Below are 19,891 nucleotides of genomic sequence, written 5' to 3' on the forward strand. Positions count from 1 at the left end.
CACCTCCCATAGGATAACATGGCTAAGAACTGCTCAGGGCAGCTGTTACTTTTTGGAGATATTCGCGCTTATCTCGAATATTTCCAAAAGTTGATAATAGGAGATAGCGATGTTAGCGACTGTTTCCAGTCGCTAACATCTTGGCATGCCCACTTTGCATGTCATTAGTGATAAATATCACTCACATGCAAAGTGGGGCCCAAGATGGTCGCTATCTCCTACTAGCCGTCGCTAACTGGTGTTAGCAACAGCTAGGTAATACAGATATAATTTTATCTCCGCGAAGCGGAGCGCTGTTACAGATATATATCTTGTTTTTGAACGTTAATTTCTCAAAATGCACTGAAGCACATATATTGAGACCTAGCAAAGGCACATCGGGCTACCAGTCCCTAATATTTTACCAAGTTTCGTGCAAATCCATTCAGCCGTTCGATTATTATTATTATTTATTTTTTTTGCCCCGCGGGGCCCTTTTAAAACCTCCACATCAAACCTAGGGGATCAGCGAGGATCTACTATGCCCCCTTATGGTCATTTGCCCCTTCGCTTTGGCCTCCTCTTGTCTCTCGATCCTACCGAGAGACAAGATGGCGGCCGCTACGGACTGTTTGGAATGTTTACAGACACCGGAGAGCCAATCAGCTTCGCTTCGCAAAGCTCCGTAACGCGAAAAGTACGCGAAGCGGTCCGCTGTTACAGATATATATCTTTTTTTGAACGTTAATTTCTCAAAATCCACTGAAGCACATATATTGAGACCTAGCAAAGGCACATCGGGCTACCAGTCCCTACAATTTTGCCAAGTTTCGTGCAAATCCATTCAGCCGTAAGATTATTATTATAATTTTTTTTTTTTGCCCCGCGGGGCCCTTTTAAAACCTCCACATCAAACCTAGGGGGTCAGCGAGGATCTACTATTCCCCCTTATGGTCATTTGCCCCTTCGCTTTGGCCTCCTCTTGTCTCTCGATCCTACCGAGAGACAAGATGGCGGCCGCTACGGACTTTTTGGAATGTTGACAGACGCCAGAGAACCAATCAGCTTCGCTTCACAAAGCTCCGTTGCGCGAAAAGTCCGCGAACCAGTGCGCTAACTGGTCCGCTGTTACAGATATATATCTTTTTTTAAACGTTAATTTCTCAAAATCCACTGGAGCACATATATTGAGACCTACAAAAGGCACATCGGGCTACCAGTCCCTACAATTTTGCCAAGTTTCGTGCAAATCCATTCAGCCGTTCGGGCTAAAAGTGAGGCCAACCGCCCTATGGAAAACTCAATGTTAAAAACACGTTTTGGGACCCCCCTTTTTTCTCGGCCCCCACCGGACGAACCCCCCCCAAATTTTCAAGAGCTGCTCAGAAACAAAATGTGCCATTTTCCTGAAAATTTCAGCCAATTCCGTCCACAAACGCCAAAGTTATTAGACATAGAATTTTCAAAAAACCCATAGAGAAAAAATCCTAACTATATATACCTACTGGCGACCGCCAGTAGGTAATATATATATATATATATTCCACAAGTGGGCCCGTCCGTATATATATATATATATATATATATATATATATATATATGTATATATACCATATCCATCGGTCTCCAGCCTGTCCACTTCAGGTAGTGGAGAAAAGAGCATGTCATCTGCATGTAGTGAGACCCTATCAGCAATTCCTTACTCCCAGTGAAACCCTTGCACAAGGCCACTCATCTGTACCCAGGCAGAGACCTGCTTAGACCCTAAGACAAAAAACTGTGCGGAAAGTGTACAACCTTGCCTAGTGCCTGCCCACTCTGATTTGGCATGCCTAGATCATGTCCCATTTACTGAAATCTGAACCCCAGTATTATTGTGTAAACCTTGGATGTAGGCAATACATTTGGGGAATTCTCTCGAGGACTTGCTAAAAAAATGTCCTATCTCACTGGATCAAACACTATTCCAAACCAACAAATATTAAATCACAGGAAACAGAGAATTCCTAAGCTCTTTGGTCTAAGTGGACCGGAGAGGAACTCAGCATAATCGGCCTGTTTGAAATAATCTTTGCCGAAATCTTAGGGGCAAATTTACTAAGGGCTTACTTTGCCCTTGTTTGACGCAAGTCGTCATAAGGCAATGCAAGCCCACCATTTACTAAGCCATGCAAAGTCACCTTGCATGGCTGTGCATGGTTTAATAAATCCACGTACTTCACACACTTCCTACATTTCAGTAACACACTCCAACATGTTATCTCATGCAATACAAAACAGGTATGTTCTGTTATTATGGTTACTATGATTATTATGGTAAATACAAATGATAGCAAATGAAAGCATATGCTCTAAAGTTAAGTCAGAAATATTATCACATTTCGTGTGCAACTCGATACAGCTATACTCCGATAGTGAGGTTTACACAACAACACGTTTTAATGTTAAATTCTTTAGGATGCAGTGTACACAAAGATACTGTCGCATGCAATCTGGTGCAGTTTTGTTATGTTACGACACTGTGGTTAAGATAAATGATTTAAAAAAAAATGTTTTGCTCCAACACTATGGTTAAGACTAGGCCTGGGCGTAGGACTACGCTACGCTTGCATAGTTTGCGTAACTACGCGCTACGCAAATTGCATGTAGCACAGTGCAAAAACGCGTAGCGTAGCGGGCATTCTTTGCTTGCTAGCGGTCCTCAACGTCAAGTTGGCGACCGCGAGTGAGCAAAATAACATCCCGGCGAGACTTTTTCCTCGTTCGCGATCAGCAACATCAAGTTGCCGATGGCGAGTGTGGAAAATAAACCTCCTGGCAAGATTCTCAATGCGGGGAGGTCAGGTTTCTCATTGCGAGTGGTCTCAAATGCTCGCGACTGCTCGCGATGAGAAACTACCAGTCCGCGTTGAGAAAGCTGCAGCTCGAGGACAAATCTACTCGAGCGGCAGAAAACGACCTCTTGCACTGTGCAAGATGCAGTTTGCACAGATTGCACAGTGCGGACAAGCATCCGGCACTGTGCAATAAGTGAGAACAGCATTTTGCACAGTGCACTAGGCAGTTTGCGTAGTTAAGTGTAGCTCGCGTAGTGCAAAGTGCACTTCGCGTAGCTACGAGTAGCGCTACTACGCAAACTATGCCCAGGGTTAGTCTAGACGTATACATTTGTACCATATAGATAAATGCTACAAAGATAATTCACTGTTACTATCGATTATCTTATGCATCATGATACAGGTACATCACGAAACTGCTGTTTAGACAACAATATGTTTAATGATGAATGCATAAGAATGCATTTGGAATAATCCATAGTTATTGCTACTTTCTGTTCTATGTTCTCTCCCAGCGGCAACAACTGCTCTCCCTGTTCTCTCTCTCCTCCACTCAGCAGCCAGACCCATGGGTCATCCACCTCCCCCAATCAACCAGAGGGTGCTCAGTGGGTGGTATATGGGTGGGTTAATGGGTTTTTTCTTCCTTCCAATCTCTTATCTCGGTCACATTCTTGTTCTCCTTGCCCCTTCTCCTTCCTTACAGATGATCACCTCATCCTGCAGATGTCACAAAAACATAAGCTACAAACTTCTTCACATCGAAAACTGGCTTACATGTCACTCTAAAAATGCCATGGCACTCCCCCAATCATCACGACACATAAACTATTATGTAAATCTGTAAAAACACAACCTCAAAACTACATACGATCACAGCATAAGAGGTGGCCACCATACCTCACATGTCTGCGCCCTACGAAGCACTAAAGACCACTGTTCCTGTTATATGACCTAATACAGAATATGACTCATTACATCACATAGCAATACAACGCATGCCATTGCAACACGGGTATTACTACGCAATGTCAATTACAATGACATACCATTACAACACAAAGTTTTACCACGAATATGCATGCCATTACAACGCAAAGGCACGCGTGGTAAAGGTATCCTCATGGTAAACGTTTGCAAGGTAAGTGACTCCACCCTACCCTACCCAAAACACTAATGTAGTACCACTGCACGACCCTCCCCTGACCACCCAGTCCTCTCCCTACAATGACACTACACTACGCTGCACGACCCCCAGCACTACCCTAAATCCTAAAACACTACCCCCAGCACGACTCTTCCCCTGCCAAAGTCCGGTCCCTACACTCAAACACTACTCTGCACGACCCCCGACACTACCCTAAACCCTAAAACACTACCCTACACTACACAAACACCACAACACTATCCCAACCCTAAAACACTACTCCCAGCACGAGCCTCACCCGCCCCCCAGTCCGGTACCTACACTCAAACACTACCCTGCATGACCCCCCAACACTACCATAAACCCTAAAACACTACACTACACTATACAACACCACAACACTACCCTAAAACACCAGCACGTCCATCCCCCTACCCCCAGTCCGGTCCCTACCCTGCACGACCCCCGACACTACCCTAAAACACAACCTTACACAACACAAACACCACAGCACTACCCTAAACCCTAAACCCCTACCTCCAGCACAACCCTCCCCTTCCCCCAGTCCGGTCCCTACACACTACACTACCCTGCATGACCCCCGACCTAAATCCTAAAGCAAAACCCTACATTACATAAACATTACAACACTACCCTAAACCCTAAAAAAGTAACCCTCTCCCCAAGCGCAATCCCCTTACCTCTCTCTCCTTATGGCTCCTCTATTCTGGTTCCAGCTGCGTCTGAGGGGCGGTGCACGTCGTTGTGAGGAAACGAACAGCCTCAGTTTCCTCACAATGATGTGGATAACCATTACATTGCATGCGTTGTAAAAGCTCATGCAATGTAATGGTATGCGTAGTAATGGCTACGCGTTGTTACATCGCATGCATTGTAATGCATGCGATGCAATGACTTGTGGGGTAACAGCCACATTGTAATGGCTGTTACCCGTAATACCACACCTGCAATGGATAAGCTTGGATCTCATTGCCACAACTAAGAAACATGACTAACAATTCACTCAAAGTACTCTCTCTCAACCCAAAATGTATTAATCACCTGGTAAGGCACAGAAAAATCTAGGATTACTGCACTAAACCTAATGGTGATATAAATATTTGGCAAAAAACAAAAATGGGACACAAAGAATGCAACTCCCTGCAATATCAAAGGATACATAGCAATATTGCCTCCCCCGCCACTAAAGGAGAAAAACGGAGTCATCACCCTTATTAAAAAAAAAGCTCAGTTAGAAGTTGTGGACATAACCCATGACAATGATGGCAGATGGCTAATCACCAAAGTTAAAAACAATCACAGGTCTCTTCATATTGTTAACATATATGCCCCTACAGCTGACGATCCTGAATTCTGGGTTGCTCTAAATGGACAACACTGTGAACTACCAAAAGAATCTAGGTTTCTCCTTGCAGGGGATTTTAACCTCCTGTGGGATACTATATTGGATAGGAACTCCACATACAAGTACAGACCCAATAAATTGCATAAACAAATGAGGATCATATGTAAAAAGCATTGTTGGAATGACATTTGGCGCCTTCACAACCTGACCGGAAGTGAATTAATTCTCTTCTCACATCCACACAACACGCTCTTAAGAATAGACAATATACTGACAAATATTGTACTCATCCTGGCTGCCTCTGCCCCATCAATCCAACCAATTCTAATCTTAGACCCCGCCTGTGTCTCAGTAGACTTAAAATTCGTCCATAACCCCCATGAGCAGACTCAATGGAGAATCAACAACGTAGTCCTTAAACACCAATCATTAATTGAAGAAATTAAAAGCTCTATTACTAACTTCTTTCATGAGAACGATACCCCGGAAATCTTAAAAGATACCCTATGGGATGCCATGAAAGCTACCATCAGAGGAGACCTCATTAGGATTGTGCCTAACATAAACAAGAACAAACAAGTCAATGATTTAGAACAATCAATTAAACAACTGGGAAAGGAATTTTCAGTTAATAAAAAATGCACAACTCTAAAATATGATAATAATATTAAATGAATTTCTAGAGTGCTTGTATATCAGGAAGTGTCTTGGCGCTAGCTTAAACTGAAACCTAATCAGACCCTCCAGCATTTTGCGATTTACGAAAAATGCGAAATCAGCTCACTAGCGTGATGGCTGTAATATTTACAATTTTGGCTGCAACATTTTACAAAAAATGATCTACCAAGACAGCAAAACAAACAATGCCCTTTTATTGGCCAGTGCGCGCATACGTCAGTAAGTGCCGCGGTACAGCCGTCCAATATCTGCTTCCTCCTGGCCAAAATACTGTGTATTAATTGGCCTCTCTGTGTTTTGCTGTTGTATACCTGACAGAAATAAACACCTCTCTTGTGTACCGTCCCTTTAGGGGACATGATGTGTAATTGCCGTGTGTTGGGCCCAAGCGAGAGTGAAAAGAAAAGGGTGTAGCAGAGGAAGCAAACCTACAGGGAAAGTGTGGAAAGTGCTCTGACTTCTATCCGGGCCCTCAGAAGAGTTAACATCTCAATAGCTCGCCTGGAGTTGCCCTCGCTGTGCATGCTTGGCTGCCCTCTTCATTGTGTGGTCTGCCGTTCCTTTGATGTCTGCCTGTGTTTGTTTATTAGTGCCAATGGCCTGTGTTCAGTCTGTGACTCTGACTGAACCCTTGTCTTCCCTACCCCCGGCCTAGGAGCTGTTCGTGTCTGTCGAGTTTAAATATGAACATCATTTACACTTGCTGCTGTTTGCACCTGCTTCTCAATATGATGTATTAGAAAAGAAATACCTCCCCCGTCCCCTCGGCTCAGGGGGTATTAGTCAGGACTGCTCTGTTCAGTGTCTATGGAAGTTTGACAAAGTTCAGCACCTATGAAAGGCCCAAAGGACTGGGCAAGGGCGTAACATGGGAGGGGTCCCCAACCCATCAGATGGGCCCCATTCCTCCCAAGGCCTTTGAATGCAGTATGCTTGGTCACATAGAGACACAATGTATCATTGACACAGGGCGGGGAGACGTAAACCCTTGCTTTGGGGCAGATGTTGGCACTGAAAGGTGAACAGGTGAGGGTTTCTCCCTTTCCCATCATTGTGGGGATGAGCAACTTGAATACTTTTCAGCTGCATGAGTAGTGCTGGGTGTCAGGGTTGAATACGATAGCTCACATGGTCGGGTTGCCTCTTTCTCTCATATATTAATCAGACCATCCAGCATTTCGCGATTCACACAAACATCGCGAAATCATCTGACTAGCGCGATGGCCGCAATATATACAATTTTGGCACAATATTTACAAAAAAGTGTCTACTGGGAGACAGCAAAACAAACAATGCCCTTTTATTGGCTGTGCGCGCACATGTCACTATGTGCCGCCATCCAATATCTGCTTCCTCCTGGCCAAGCTGTGAGAGGTGAAATTCGCATTATAAATTCCCATTTCGATTCAATGAGAGAGCAAGTCAGTTTCCAGCCATGGGAGTCTTCTGTGGCAGATTATCTATCAGAGGGAGCGCTGGAGTGCAGATGCAGGTCATCAATTGCATGGCAATGTTGTGTTATATATCTGGATGAATGGACAGAAGCAGCAAAATACCATTCGGGACAGCACACTCTACTAAGTGCAAATTTGTAGGTTAAGTGTTTTAAGCCACGCCCATATTTACATCGGCCAGGCCCCTATGAGAGACCCCCCCAGTTTTTTCATCTTACTTAAAGCCCTGCACACACACTCCCTTAAACTTGGCAAAGCGCCAGGGCCTAATGGCTTTCAGTCAGCTTCTATAAAACCTTCCAAAATGAACTGACCACTCAACTGGAATCCCTCTTCCCTCACTTTGATAAAACTGGTAAAATCACAGGTACAACATCTGAAGCCACCATTACCATAATTCATAAAGAGGGAAGGACCCTCTTGAGGTCAAAAACTATATAGACCGATTTCACTCCTTAAATTGGACTGTAAAATGTACGCAAAACTCCTGGTATGAAGACTAGAGAGAACCCTTTCGTCCCTTATTCACAGATCACAAGCTGGCTTCGTTACAGGTAGATAGGGCTCAGACAACGTTCGACTTTTTGCCACATTATTAAAAAGCAAAATGTCTAACATCACCTACAATGGCTGTGATCCTGGATGCATAAAGGCCTTAAATAGGGTCTCTTGGCCTTTACTGCTTGCTGTCATGCGAAAACTTAATCTTGAAGTGGCCTTAATCCATGAAACACTCACATTGTATGCCCAACCTTCGGCTTGTATCAGAGTTAATGGGTTCCTATCCAATAAAATAAACTTAGCACATGGTACCAGACAAGGATGTCCCCTCTCTACCCATATTTACCTCTTTAGCCATCAAACCTCTCCTTGACTTCATCAGAACCAGCATACTTATAAAAGGAATATCTATTGAGAACACTACGCAGATACCATTCTTGTATTCTCATCAGAGGCCGAAGCCGCCCTCCCTGCAATCTGATCCGTAATAAATTCCTACATGCTGGTCTCAGGCTACACCCTGAACCTTGAAAAAAACTATGTTTTTCCCCTAAATAACATAACTCTCCTGTCAACAATACTAAATTACATTGGCAATCCTTGCAGATCATTTAGCTTGGTATACACGTTGAAAATAACCTAGAAGACTCAAAGAAAATAAATGAGGAGATTCTCCTTAAGAAAATCAAAGAAACTATCAGCCTGGTTGCCAAAATTCATGACCTGGTGGGGTAGCGTGGAAAGAATCAAAATTATAATTGCCCCACAAATAAACTTGATCACTTCCATGCTTCCCATACAATTAACTAATTACTTCTTCCAAAATATGTACGCCGTAAGTTTCGAATATCTTAGGAAAGGAAAGAAGGGTGGAATAGCCCACAAGAAACTAAAACGAAATAAAGGCGAAACATCCCAAATTTCCTCAAATACCAACTTGCCTTCCTAAACAAAGAAACCATTTGGTGGGTCTACCCTGAAACATTAGATACACCGCTATGGGTTCACTTTGAAGAATCTCTGGCAAAACCATATGCTCTAATTTCGTTGTTAAAAAGTAAAACTGTCCCACTCCAACACCCACATTCCATTCTCAAGGCACTATATCGGCTCACAGCACAATTGGTAAACGGCTTCCACATAAAATCCAAAACAACGCTAAAATTAAAGTTGAAGGTGTGCCTCCATCATGGTCATCAAACAATATATTAGTCCTCAAAGACATCGGCCCACCAACACAACCCAAAACGTTTGCAGACTTACAGAACTCACACAACCTTAACTTCCTCAAACTAAAAGTCGTAGTAAAAAAGATTCCCACCCCACACAATTCTGACCTGATTCCCCTCTCTTTAAATTATCTAAAATACCCAAAGCAGCTTCCGCAATTTATAAATCACTGAACTCTTCCAGCACCAGCAAAAGAATCATATTCGAAATTTAAACTAAGTGGACCGAATCCAATCCTAATTCCACAATCCCAAACCTAGACGACACAGCATGGAAAAAGATATGGACATATGCCCTCAAAAATAAAATATCTCCAACTCTTTCACAATTTAAGCATTGGATACTGCACATAGCGCACTGGGCACCTGAGAAACTCTTCAAATTAGGGTTTCTAGACTCAGACGGGTACGGGAACTTCCAAAAGTCCCCAGGCACAATTTCCCAAGTGTTTTTCCAATGTAGAAAACTTCACCATTTCTGAAATAAAATTCAGAAAACCATAAACGCAACATTCATCATTGAGATATCCCTGATTTTCCACACAGTCACCTTAGGACCCTGGTCCCATTATCCCTCCCTGAAGAAATTTCAATAGGAAATGTGTCTCATGGACCTCCTAATAAAATTAGGATTAAATAACATTCTAATCAAATGGAAATTATTCCAAAACCTCTCTTATCATACTTGGTGGCCATGGGTCTGATTCACGAAAAGCGCAGACAACGTACTTTCTAACAACAACTACAATTGCCAGACATCTCAGAAACTATGGAATAAAATAGAGTTATATATGTAAAAATCAAACCTCCTTGAGTATATAACACCATAATGCCCCCAACGGTAACACTAAAACAACCTGCCTCATTTTGCTAGGTGCCAGATGTTTTAGCAGCGAATACCTACCCCCACATCAGTGCCAGTAGTCTACCATGGACATCTCTCTCCTCTCCTCGCCTCCTCTCTTTCTCTCTGTCTCTTTCCCTCTTCTATCCCTTATCTCCTTGGGTACCCTTTGTTATCCCCTTCCCACTCATTCCCCCATGACTCTCCCCCCCCACCCCATGGGGTTTTACCTTCATTAATATTTTTGAACATTCAAATGTGACTTAGATATATACCCAGATGATTACGTCTTGCTTTACTCTTGAATCTACTTATATACCACAAGCATTATACTGTCCAATACCCCCCCTTTTTTGCCTCCGCTTTGTCTTTTTTTTATCCCATAAAACCAATAAAATCTTTGAAATAAAAAACTAAAAAAATGACTACAGGCCATTTCATGCACTAAGGATCTAAAACAACGTGCCTGTATCCATCAGGGCCGCATAAATGCTGCTCCAATTTTGGAAAGAGTTTTAGACGCACCGCGTATATTACATCGCAATATATTAACAGTCCACCACACAGCTTTCTCTCTTATTACTTGCTGGCTTTAAGCTTGCCTTTGACCGACCAAGTACAGCGCTCTGCTGCCTTTTGGCTAGGCTTGTGCTATAGAAATACCATATATATACACATTTGCTCACATCACCCAAATACACTGCGACTTACACTAGCCATTCACAATCAAAACTGATTATTTTAACAAGTCACCTCTTCTGGTGACTCAAGAAAGGTGACAAGCAGAGAATTACAGCTTCTGTAAGTTCCAATCAACTTGGCTATTGCACAAAAACAACACCTTTCGTGAACAGCTGCTTCCTCCTGAAACTCTTTTCTAACAGACCAAAGAAAACCTACCGCACTAATCACCTTCAGGAAGCATCTGAAAGTCCATCTGTTTTCGACAATTTCTGAATGACTCTTGCAGTCTCATTTCATCATAGATCTCACGAACATTTCTCAGTTTTTTACTACATATCACTATGTCCTATTTAAATATTTCTATGCAAAGTGCCCTGATATCTGTTTGGTCCAGATGCACTATATAAAATAAATCATTGTGAATCAAGCCCTGTGTATCCTTCTATAATTCCATCCATCCATTTATTCATGCATTCAACTTACCAAGCTCCCACAAACCCATCCACGAATTCTGTTTTTCATGAACTGTGAATGTCCTGTTTCACCTATTCATCAACCCGTGCAATCAGTCATTCACAGTAGCGGCCGGCATGGCGCGGGGGTGGGGGTGCGGGTGGGGGGAGTCGCGCGAGGGTTAGCGCTGGGGGGTTTATAAAAAAAAAAAGTACCTTCCTGGTCCCGCGCTGTCTCAGCTCCTGGCCTGGTCCCGCGAACAGGAAGCAGGCAGTCTCCTTCCCCTAAGCCAAACACAATGCTGCAATGGCAGCGTTGTGATTTATGGGGACACCAACCGGCCAGGCGTCCATGGTGAGGCCATTTTCTCCAAGTGCGCATGACTGGTTTGGTCGGCTCCAGAGAGCCGACCAGTCAGGGCCCACAGCATTGGGCAAGCCACTCCTCCTGTGCCCTCGAGCATACCCGCCTACCCACCCACCCCCAACCAACATAAAATGGTAGTTTTACCATTTTATGTTTCTGCTTCTCACACTGCAAGAAAGCAGTAGGGCGATGCCCTCGCCCTAATGGAGGAGCCACCTCGGTCATTCACTCGCACATTCTTCCATTGACACCTTCTCACATTCATCCACTCATTCATTCACATAACCACAGGGGAACATGCATAAAAAGACTCCCCAATCAATGAGGGAGCAATTCTGCTCACAAGCGGCGTAGCCAGCGTGTCATGGACCCTAGTGCAAGGAAGGAAATGGGTCCACTGATCAGAGTTTGAACTTTGAGATACAGCAATATTCAGGGTTCAGTGAGCCCTTCAGGCCTCTGGACCCCGGTGTCACTGCACCCGCTGCACCAATGGAAGCTGCTGCTTGTTTAAAAGTGAGGTATATTTGATTTGGCGGGGGTTTTAGTGCCAGATCTACAATACACATTTCCAAGTTAATGCAATATATTCCATATATTCCATAGAAGCTGATGATTTGGTTCTGGTATTCGGGATCAGAGGGACAAATGTTACAAATATCATGAATGCCTGTTGTGAAAAGAATTATGTACTAGGACGTAACTTGACAAATAGTTTTCCAATTGAGTGCTACGTGGCACTATAGTATTGGAGACCTAAAAAAACCTCACAGATTGGAAAATAAACCAGACTACAAAGGATTTTCAATCAGCCCATAAAATGTGTGCTCCAGCCTCTGCCACTAACCCAGAATTATGTCATTAAAGTGTTATCCGTTCAATCTAATCTAAGGCAGAGGAAAGATAGTGTTTCACTGCTGCAGTCTGGGTGAGAAATTTACAATAGACAGAGAACTGGGAGTGAGAAATGCCTGACAGGGTTTCTTGTAAATTAGATTAGCAAATTATCTGTGCAAGTACTGTCTGGAGATCTCCAATGTGATTGAACTGAACAACTAAGTCGGGAGCACGGGTATGGATGTCCCTGGTTGAAATTAGAGACAATATGTTCAGACATTTTTCAGAGGGAGGCCATCCGTAACCAATTAACATCTAACATCCTTTAAAGTATCAGACCAACTAGTTTTCATCCTCACATCATTCTGGGACAGCACTCCTCTGAGGAAGGTTCCTTTCTGATCCTCATAATAATAAGTTATTTTAAGCCTATTGATGTGTGCTAGCATCACCCACTGGTAAGCACCTTCGATAAGTCTACACACATTCCATGTTAAAAACCTAACCTCTTATGTGGCTATGTTAATTTACAACAATGTGTCTCAGCATGGTCTTTAAACTCCCTTAGGCCCCCCCTTACCTTAATGTTCTTCCGGGAGAACATGGTTGACATAAGAAAGATTCAGAACAGAAAAGGGCACGGTAGGATATTTATCAAATATGAGCTTTTTTTAAAGCATAAACACCAAACCCTTTGTTTAATTGCAAATACAAAACGGTAAGAAAACAATTTGTGCGTAAAAGATACGTTTTAGATCCATCCTTCCGACCATGGTTTGTTCTTTATAACAAAGAAAGAAACATCTATTAGCATGGCGTCCTTGCTTACCTTTCGAACTTTGGCCTCTTTCATCTTTTCTAAAGCAAGTTTAATTTTGTCAGCTTTAGCTTTGGACTCCTCTTCTTCCTGCAAGGAACATACAATTTAATTCACAGAATTCTTTGCAAAGACAGCTTTTGATCAACCAGAAAGGTCAATTTTCAAAGAAGGACGATTTTGCATACATACATTGATGCCTTCTAAAATGAAACAGATAATTCGTGCTGAACTGTTTAATCTATTTAAAGGTATTTCATTCTTGTTTTGTTCACAGAGAAGAAAGGCATCCTTAGTTGAATAGCTTGATTTGTAAGAAGTTGCTGGCAGCATGAGATACAGACATGTTGCTGACTGAAGCAGTTATCGTAAATTAGCTCACTGTTCCAAACAGGAGCAATCTTATCTGGGCCGCAGCAGCATCCAGACCGTCTCCATCTTCGTCAAAGTGATAACATGTATAAATAGAATACGGCACAGTGGGGACGAGCATGAAATGGCTGACGGCAGCCGTGTGACAGCAAGAACGCCATTCAGAGCATCAGAAAGAAGGGACGGGGGTGCTCTAAACTCTGATGCACGCACCGACGCACTCACCCACGCACACGCGTGCGCTGCATGCAGCCGTGGAAAAAACATACCCATATCTTTGACGTACTCAAGCATTTAAAAAGCGCACGTGAAAAGAATACAGATCTGCAGTTTTCAAAAATGCAATGGCTTCCCTTCCTCACCAGTAGCCATTGCTCTGAGTCCAGGGCCTTTGTATAAGCATCCTAAGCCAGGGGCGCAACTAGTCCCGACTGGGGGCGGGGGCGGGCTAGCCCTAGCACTGTTCGCACATGGTGCAACAGTCTTTTTTGGCTCCCCCTCCCCCATTTCCTCCTCCTCCACGAATTCCCTCACTACCACTCAACAACAATGCACCTCTTCTCTCTATAGCACCTTTCTGACAAACATTTCATTTTTTATAGTGCCATTCATAGTTTACTCACACTCAATTCTGTGATCTGCATGGTACTCATTATTTGTAGCAGGCACATTAACCCTCTACGCTTTGCAGGTAGCAGAGTGGGACAAAATGGTTAGTGATGGTCTTGTTTGAGTGAGATTGCAGATGAGCAGTGAGAGGGACAGGTGAGTGAAGAGAGACGAGTGCAGGGTGAGTAGTGTGCTTGTGTGACTGCAGGGTGAGGTACATGGTGAAGAGCGCAAGTGCATTGTGAGTGCAGAGTGATCACTGTGAGTGAAGGGTGAGCAGGTGAATGGTGTGAGTGCATAGTGATGGTTGTGAGTGCAGGGTGAGCGTGAAAGTAAAGGGCGAAAGTGAGGAGTGAGTTGTCTGAATGCAGGATGCATTCCCAGGCCCTGGAAGTAACTCAGCTTGTTATTGATGGCAGCATAGGGTTTCAGATGTAAGTTAAATTATTGCTATTATGGCACTAATCAGGGTTGAGGGTAGAGGAAATAAATAATGTGCTGATCCTGCAACAAACTTCCAGTCTTATGATTAGGGTTGCCATCTCATTATTTTGATGTCCCCTACAGTAAAAAAAATAAGCAGTCACCTAAAGCTGTATTTTCAGCACCTATCTGTCCATAGTTTTAATTGTGTTCTAAGGCTGCCTGAACGATCCATGACTGGTAATTAAAGGGAACAAAGACAGAAAAGTCACATTACAAATGAATACATTTCTCTTTTATTTATAACCCCATTTAGTGTCAAGATGAGGACTTTGCAGGCACCTTTAAACAACACATGGCTGGCATTTTTCTACTATATATTGCTTTTCATGAAATACATCCTCACACTACAGCAGTAAATGTAAAATACAAATGTAAGGAATTGGCAGAGTCGGGGCCACGGGGTATGGGAACGGGAAAAAAAATGAAGCCTCGGTAACCAGTTTACAAAGGTATGTAAATATGCAAATGGTCTTTAAAGAGCTGTGAAAAACTCGGGCGTGCTGGAGATAAGACTCCAGAGTCCAGACACTGCCCAGCCGAGCCCACAGCAGCTTGAGGTGCAGCAGCCCGAACTGAGACTCACAACGGGAAGGGGGGGGGGGGGAAGAGCTGAAGTCATTTTAGCCCTATAGGCCTTACGCGCCTGCTATAAGCTACTAGCAGGGCTTTGCTTGAAACAGTCTATCATCTAACATCCATGTCATTGTGGCAAGGTCACAGTGACAATGGCATTCGAATACGGCCACAGGAGTAGAGAACATGAACAAAGAGGGAGCACAGAGAGTGGAACAAGGACAGGACGTCTAGTACACAAAGAAACGAGAAATCAAGCCAATTAGGGACAACAAAATTATATGGTCACACCCCACCAGACATCACACCACAGGCACCTACAGAAAGTGGCAGATGAGCTTTATAGATTTCACTTAACAATAGGAATCACTCTACAATAGGAAACACCTGACATGCAAGCGAAGAGATTCCTTTGTATTGCAAAAAAGCAAGTATTGGCAAAGCTAATAGGTGTGGCCTTGGCGTGATGGAAAATCTTTCATTTTTATAAGACGCATTTGACACACACAAAAAAAGAAAGCCTGTGTTCACGTAAACATGGTGGCCTTATACTTGCAATAAAAACAATTTAGATAAAAAAATAACATTTGCATGCCATTTTAATAGAGCAGTGCGGATGCTTCCTAGCAGGCAGGTCTGTTTGGAACAGGTGGATACACCCTTTTTAGTTTTAATGCACATCACAGAAAACAAACATATTTATAGGTGCGAAGGCACTATTGACTGTGGATTACTGTAACTTGAAGACATAGTTTAAACACACGAGCATTACTGAAAAGAAACAAAAGAGAAAGAATTTTTTTTCCAAAGTGCTGCTTGCCAGCGTATATATATTTTTAATGCATTTTTTGATCTAGTCTACCGAGGCAACAAAACCTGTCAATGCCACACCTAAAACACTTAGGGGCCGATTATGATGGCGGACGGACCTGAGTCCGTCCGCCACCATAGAGTAGGGGGGAACGTCCGCATGGGCAGCGGCGTTCCCCCCGTGAAGATTAGGATGTGACCGCCAGGGTGGCGGTCACATCCTCTATCCTTAACATTGCGGCGGGTGCAGCTTTAAGCTGCACCCGCCGCAATGTTAAAAATGCATACTTTGCATTTGTATGCAGAAAGCGGCAGGCACCGCGCAGTGCCTGCCGATCTCTGCATACAAATGCAGGGGGGTACCATAAGTACCCCCCATGTGCACCCCCCACCCCCCCTTCACCTAGGGGGCCCGCAACGGGCCCCCGCAGTGAAGTCCTACATGCTTTTCCACGGCGGAAAATCCGCCGCGGAAAAGCATCTTTTCAGGCATTTCCTAATATGGTGGACGGTGTCTGAGAGACACCGCCACCATATGAAAGCTTTTCCGCCGCGGTTGTAAGCCAACCGCAGCGGAATAGCTGCGGACGGAAACCAGGACCCTCCAGCCATCCTAATGTGGCGGTGGGTCTCTGGTGGGTCCGCTGCGGTTTTTCCGCATCCTCTGGGCCGGCGGTGGCTTCCGCCGGCCCAGAGGATGCGGAAAAACCGCAATCCTAATAGGCCCCATAATGCAGTTATATGGTTTACTTACAATGCCAGATTCAAACCGACCAAGTTTCATACTACGTAACAAGAAAATCCCATTTCATAATTATACCCGAGGCCTTAATTACCAGCTCAGCTATCAGTAAGGTTAAACTGTCTAGAGATATAGCATGTAATTTCTTAGACAAACAAAATAAGAGAAACCCATTTCTGAAAACCCAAATAATCAGGAAACCCATTGAGTGGAAAAATAAATTAACAATAAAACAGTTTGGTTAGAAATAAGGCAAAGAACCCAAGACGAGTTAAAAAATAAATATTAATTTAATATACACGTTTTTCTAAAAGGTGGACCTTGTATGGGTTTAATATTAAAACAGAAAAAAGAGACCTAGAGATAAAGGTAGACTAAGCCAGTGTAGAGGAGAAGTTAAGTGGGAAAAAGAGGAGAATGAGGAGGAAAGAAATAAAATCTTTATAAAAATGGATGAAGTAGGAGGGATTTTGGATCTCTCCCGGAAATAAAACAAGGGGTAGGGGGTGAAGAGGGCTGAAGGAGGATGAGGTGGGTGTCCGGACCTCTTCATAAACTCCTCTGAAAGAATCAGAACTCAGATTTCCTATCTCTCACTGATATGATACCCACTCAGGAGGAAGGTAGGAACATGTTTACCTCAAGCACCTTGAACCTAGCGACATTCTGCTACACCACACATCAATGACCTGCTTCCAAGTACCTTGGAACACAATGCAGCCCGCTGTAAACTTAAATACACTAACTACTCAATTTTCCTCCAAAAATAGCCACACAGACATTATTCATCTATTAATTTCGTATTATTACATTGTACATGCTACTATAAAATGCAGTGTCAGAAAACTCACAACCTATTAGACTATCTACAACACTGGTATTAGACATAAACAGGATAAGGGTAATTCAGAATTATAACATGGGGCAAACCTCTGATAATGGGCTTGAATATGAAAGTTGCACTATTAATTTACTTCAGGACAGCATGTCGTCCATAAGCGGAAGGCCAGCAAAAGGAGCTAATTACAAAGACTAAAAATAGTATGCAAGGTCAGAAAACATGCGGCAAATTGGAGAGATAACGAAAGAGGAAAAGGACTGAGACTATAGAGAACATAAGAAAAAAGCTCAGAGAAGAACAAGAAGAGACTATAGAGTAGAAATAGCAAAAGCGGAGCAAAGAATGAAAAAAGGAGCAAATGATGAAAATGCAAAATTCTACCTCAAGAAAAACGAAGCAGCAAATAGGAGGCAATATGAAAGGCAAGAAGAAACTTTCATGTGCAAATAGTACATAAAAAATAAGAGTAAGCAACGAAATTAGGGAGCAATTAGAAAAAGCAGTAGAAGAGAGAGACACACTTAGCAAAGAGAAGACATCAAAAGAAGCATCAAACAGAGAAAATTGAGCGAATGGAACACGTTGATGCAAGGAGTGAACATAATACAATTGTTTAAAAAAAAGTAGTAAATGGGGCAAGAGGAAAAAACATAATCAGCAAATAGGAGCGAAAAACAGATGCAAGGAGAACATAATATGTAAATAAAAGGGTTAAAAAAGCAAGCATGGAGAGAAAATATGCTATTTATCATAATGGAAAATAGATAATATGTAAAAAAAGGATGAGACTGAACAAGGTGCTACAAATAAATAACAAATAGAAGAAAGCATGATTTGGGAGAAGAACAGAAAAATGGGCTAAAATGGAAAGAGCTAGAAAGGCTAAGGAAAGACAACAGGAAACACATTGGCTAACACAAGAGACTTTATGGGAGGAAATAAGGAATACAAAGAAAGGTGTAAGAATGAGCATGGTGGGAAAAAATTAAATGGGTGAGCGCACTTCGTAAAAACAAAGATAGTACATAAAACGGCACTTGATTGGAGCAAAAGAGGACAACAACACAAAAATGAGAAGCACATTATAGAAGGAAAGACGAGATAAGTTGCAGACAAGAGGAAGTAATATAGAGGAAAATAGAAGACAGATGTCAATAAGGTAAAGTACGGAGCAAATAGATGAAACCATGAAAGAGCAAGGTGGAAAAATAAGTTTGCATAGGCTAGATAGGGCAAGTATAAGCAAATAGTGCAAATCTAAAAAGAGGTAGGAGAGAACATTTTATATATATTTATATATATGTGTATATATATATATATATATATATATATATATATATGTATATATATATATATATAGAGAGAGAGAGAGAGAGAGAGAGAGAGAGAGCGAGAGAGAGAGAGAGAGAGAGAGAGCGAGAGAGAGAGAGGTGGGAGCAAGAAAGAGCAGTGAGAGAAAACAGAGGCAGTATTCAGGAATAGGACATGGCAAGGAGAGAAAATATAAACTAAGTAGGAGATAAAAATATTAAGATAGAAAGTGATGAACAAATACAAGGGTGGGTCACGTAAAATATGGACCAATTGAGAGAGAATAGGAAAGTGGGCATGAAAAGTAAAGTCAGGGCATGGATAGGGGTTATGAATTTACATTACTAGAGAGGAGGGAGTCCCTTTCAAGAGCCAAGTTTTCAGTTTTAAACGTGACATGAATTGTAGGATAATGCTCTCTGGCAAACAATGGTAAAGAGCACTAGTTGGAAAACACTCCTGTTCTGGTCTACTCGACGGAACCATTGTTCGGTTTGATTTTGTGTGGACTGTAGGTCTTTGTCAGAAGTAGCAGAATTGAACCTTGATTTTTAGGCCTATCATGGCTGACTGCTCACAATACAAATTCTTGACAAACTGGCCAGAATGAGTAAGGCAAAAAATGAACTAAGAGAAGGGGTTGGAACCAAAAATAGGAACTACAAGGATAACCTACAATCTTGCGAAAAAATTCAGGCGCAAATCCCTGGCAGCTCAGAGAGCCAATCTGAGCATTTCCGATATAACAGGGCACTAGTCGAAGGGTACACCCAGGTACACGGCGTCCCCCCCACTCTTTTCACAGGGTGGACGCCGTCCCCCCTTCCATGAAGTTAGGCCCCACAGAAATATGTTGAACTTGTCCCCGTGCAAGACACCGAGACACGTTCAGCAGCTCCTGCAAGTTGAATGCTTTCCATTCTAGGAGCAACGTGCAGGCAGCGAGGGAGCCTTT

General features: G+C 42.8%; 1 protein-coding gene across 3 annotated transcripts in view; it reads right to left on the minus strand.

Annotated features, from left to right (window-relative positions):
- APBB1IP (amyloid beta precursor protein binding family B member 1 interacting protein) overlaps positions 1–19,891 on the minus strand; it is an 812,218-nt gene that overhangs the window by 415,699 nt on the left and 376,628 nt on the right. For all 3 annotated transcript variants that reach the window (XM_078663434.1, XM_078663435.1, XM_078663436.1), the window contains one exon: positions 13,205–13,282. In XM_078663434.1, coding sequence (XP_078519560.1) covers positions 13,205–13,282 — 78 coding nt within the window. The remainder of the gene's footprint in view (positions 1–13,204; positions 13,283–19,891) is intronic.

This window comes from Lissotriton helveticus, chromosome 10 (genome assembly GCF_964261635.1).
Source record: "Lissotriton helveticus chromosome 10, aLisHel1.1, whole genome shotgun sequence".
Lineage (NCBI taxonomy): Eukaryota > Metazoa > Chordata > Amphibia > Caudata > Salamandridae > Lissotriton > Lissotriton helveticus.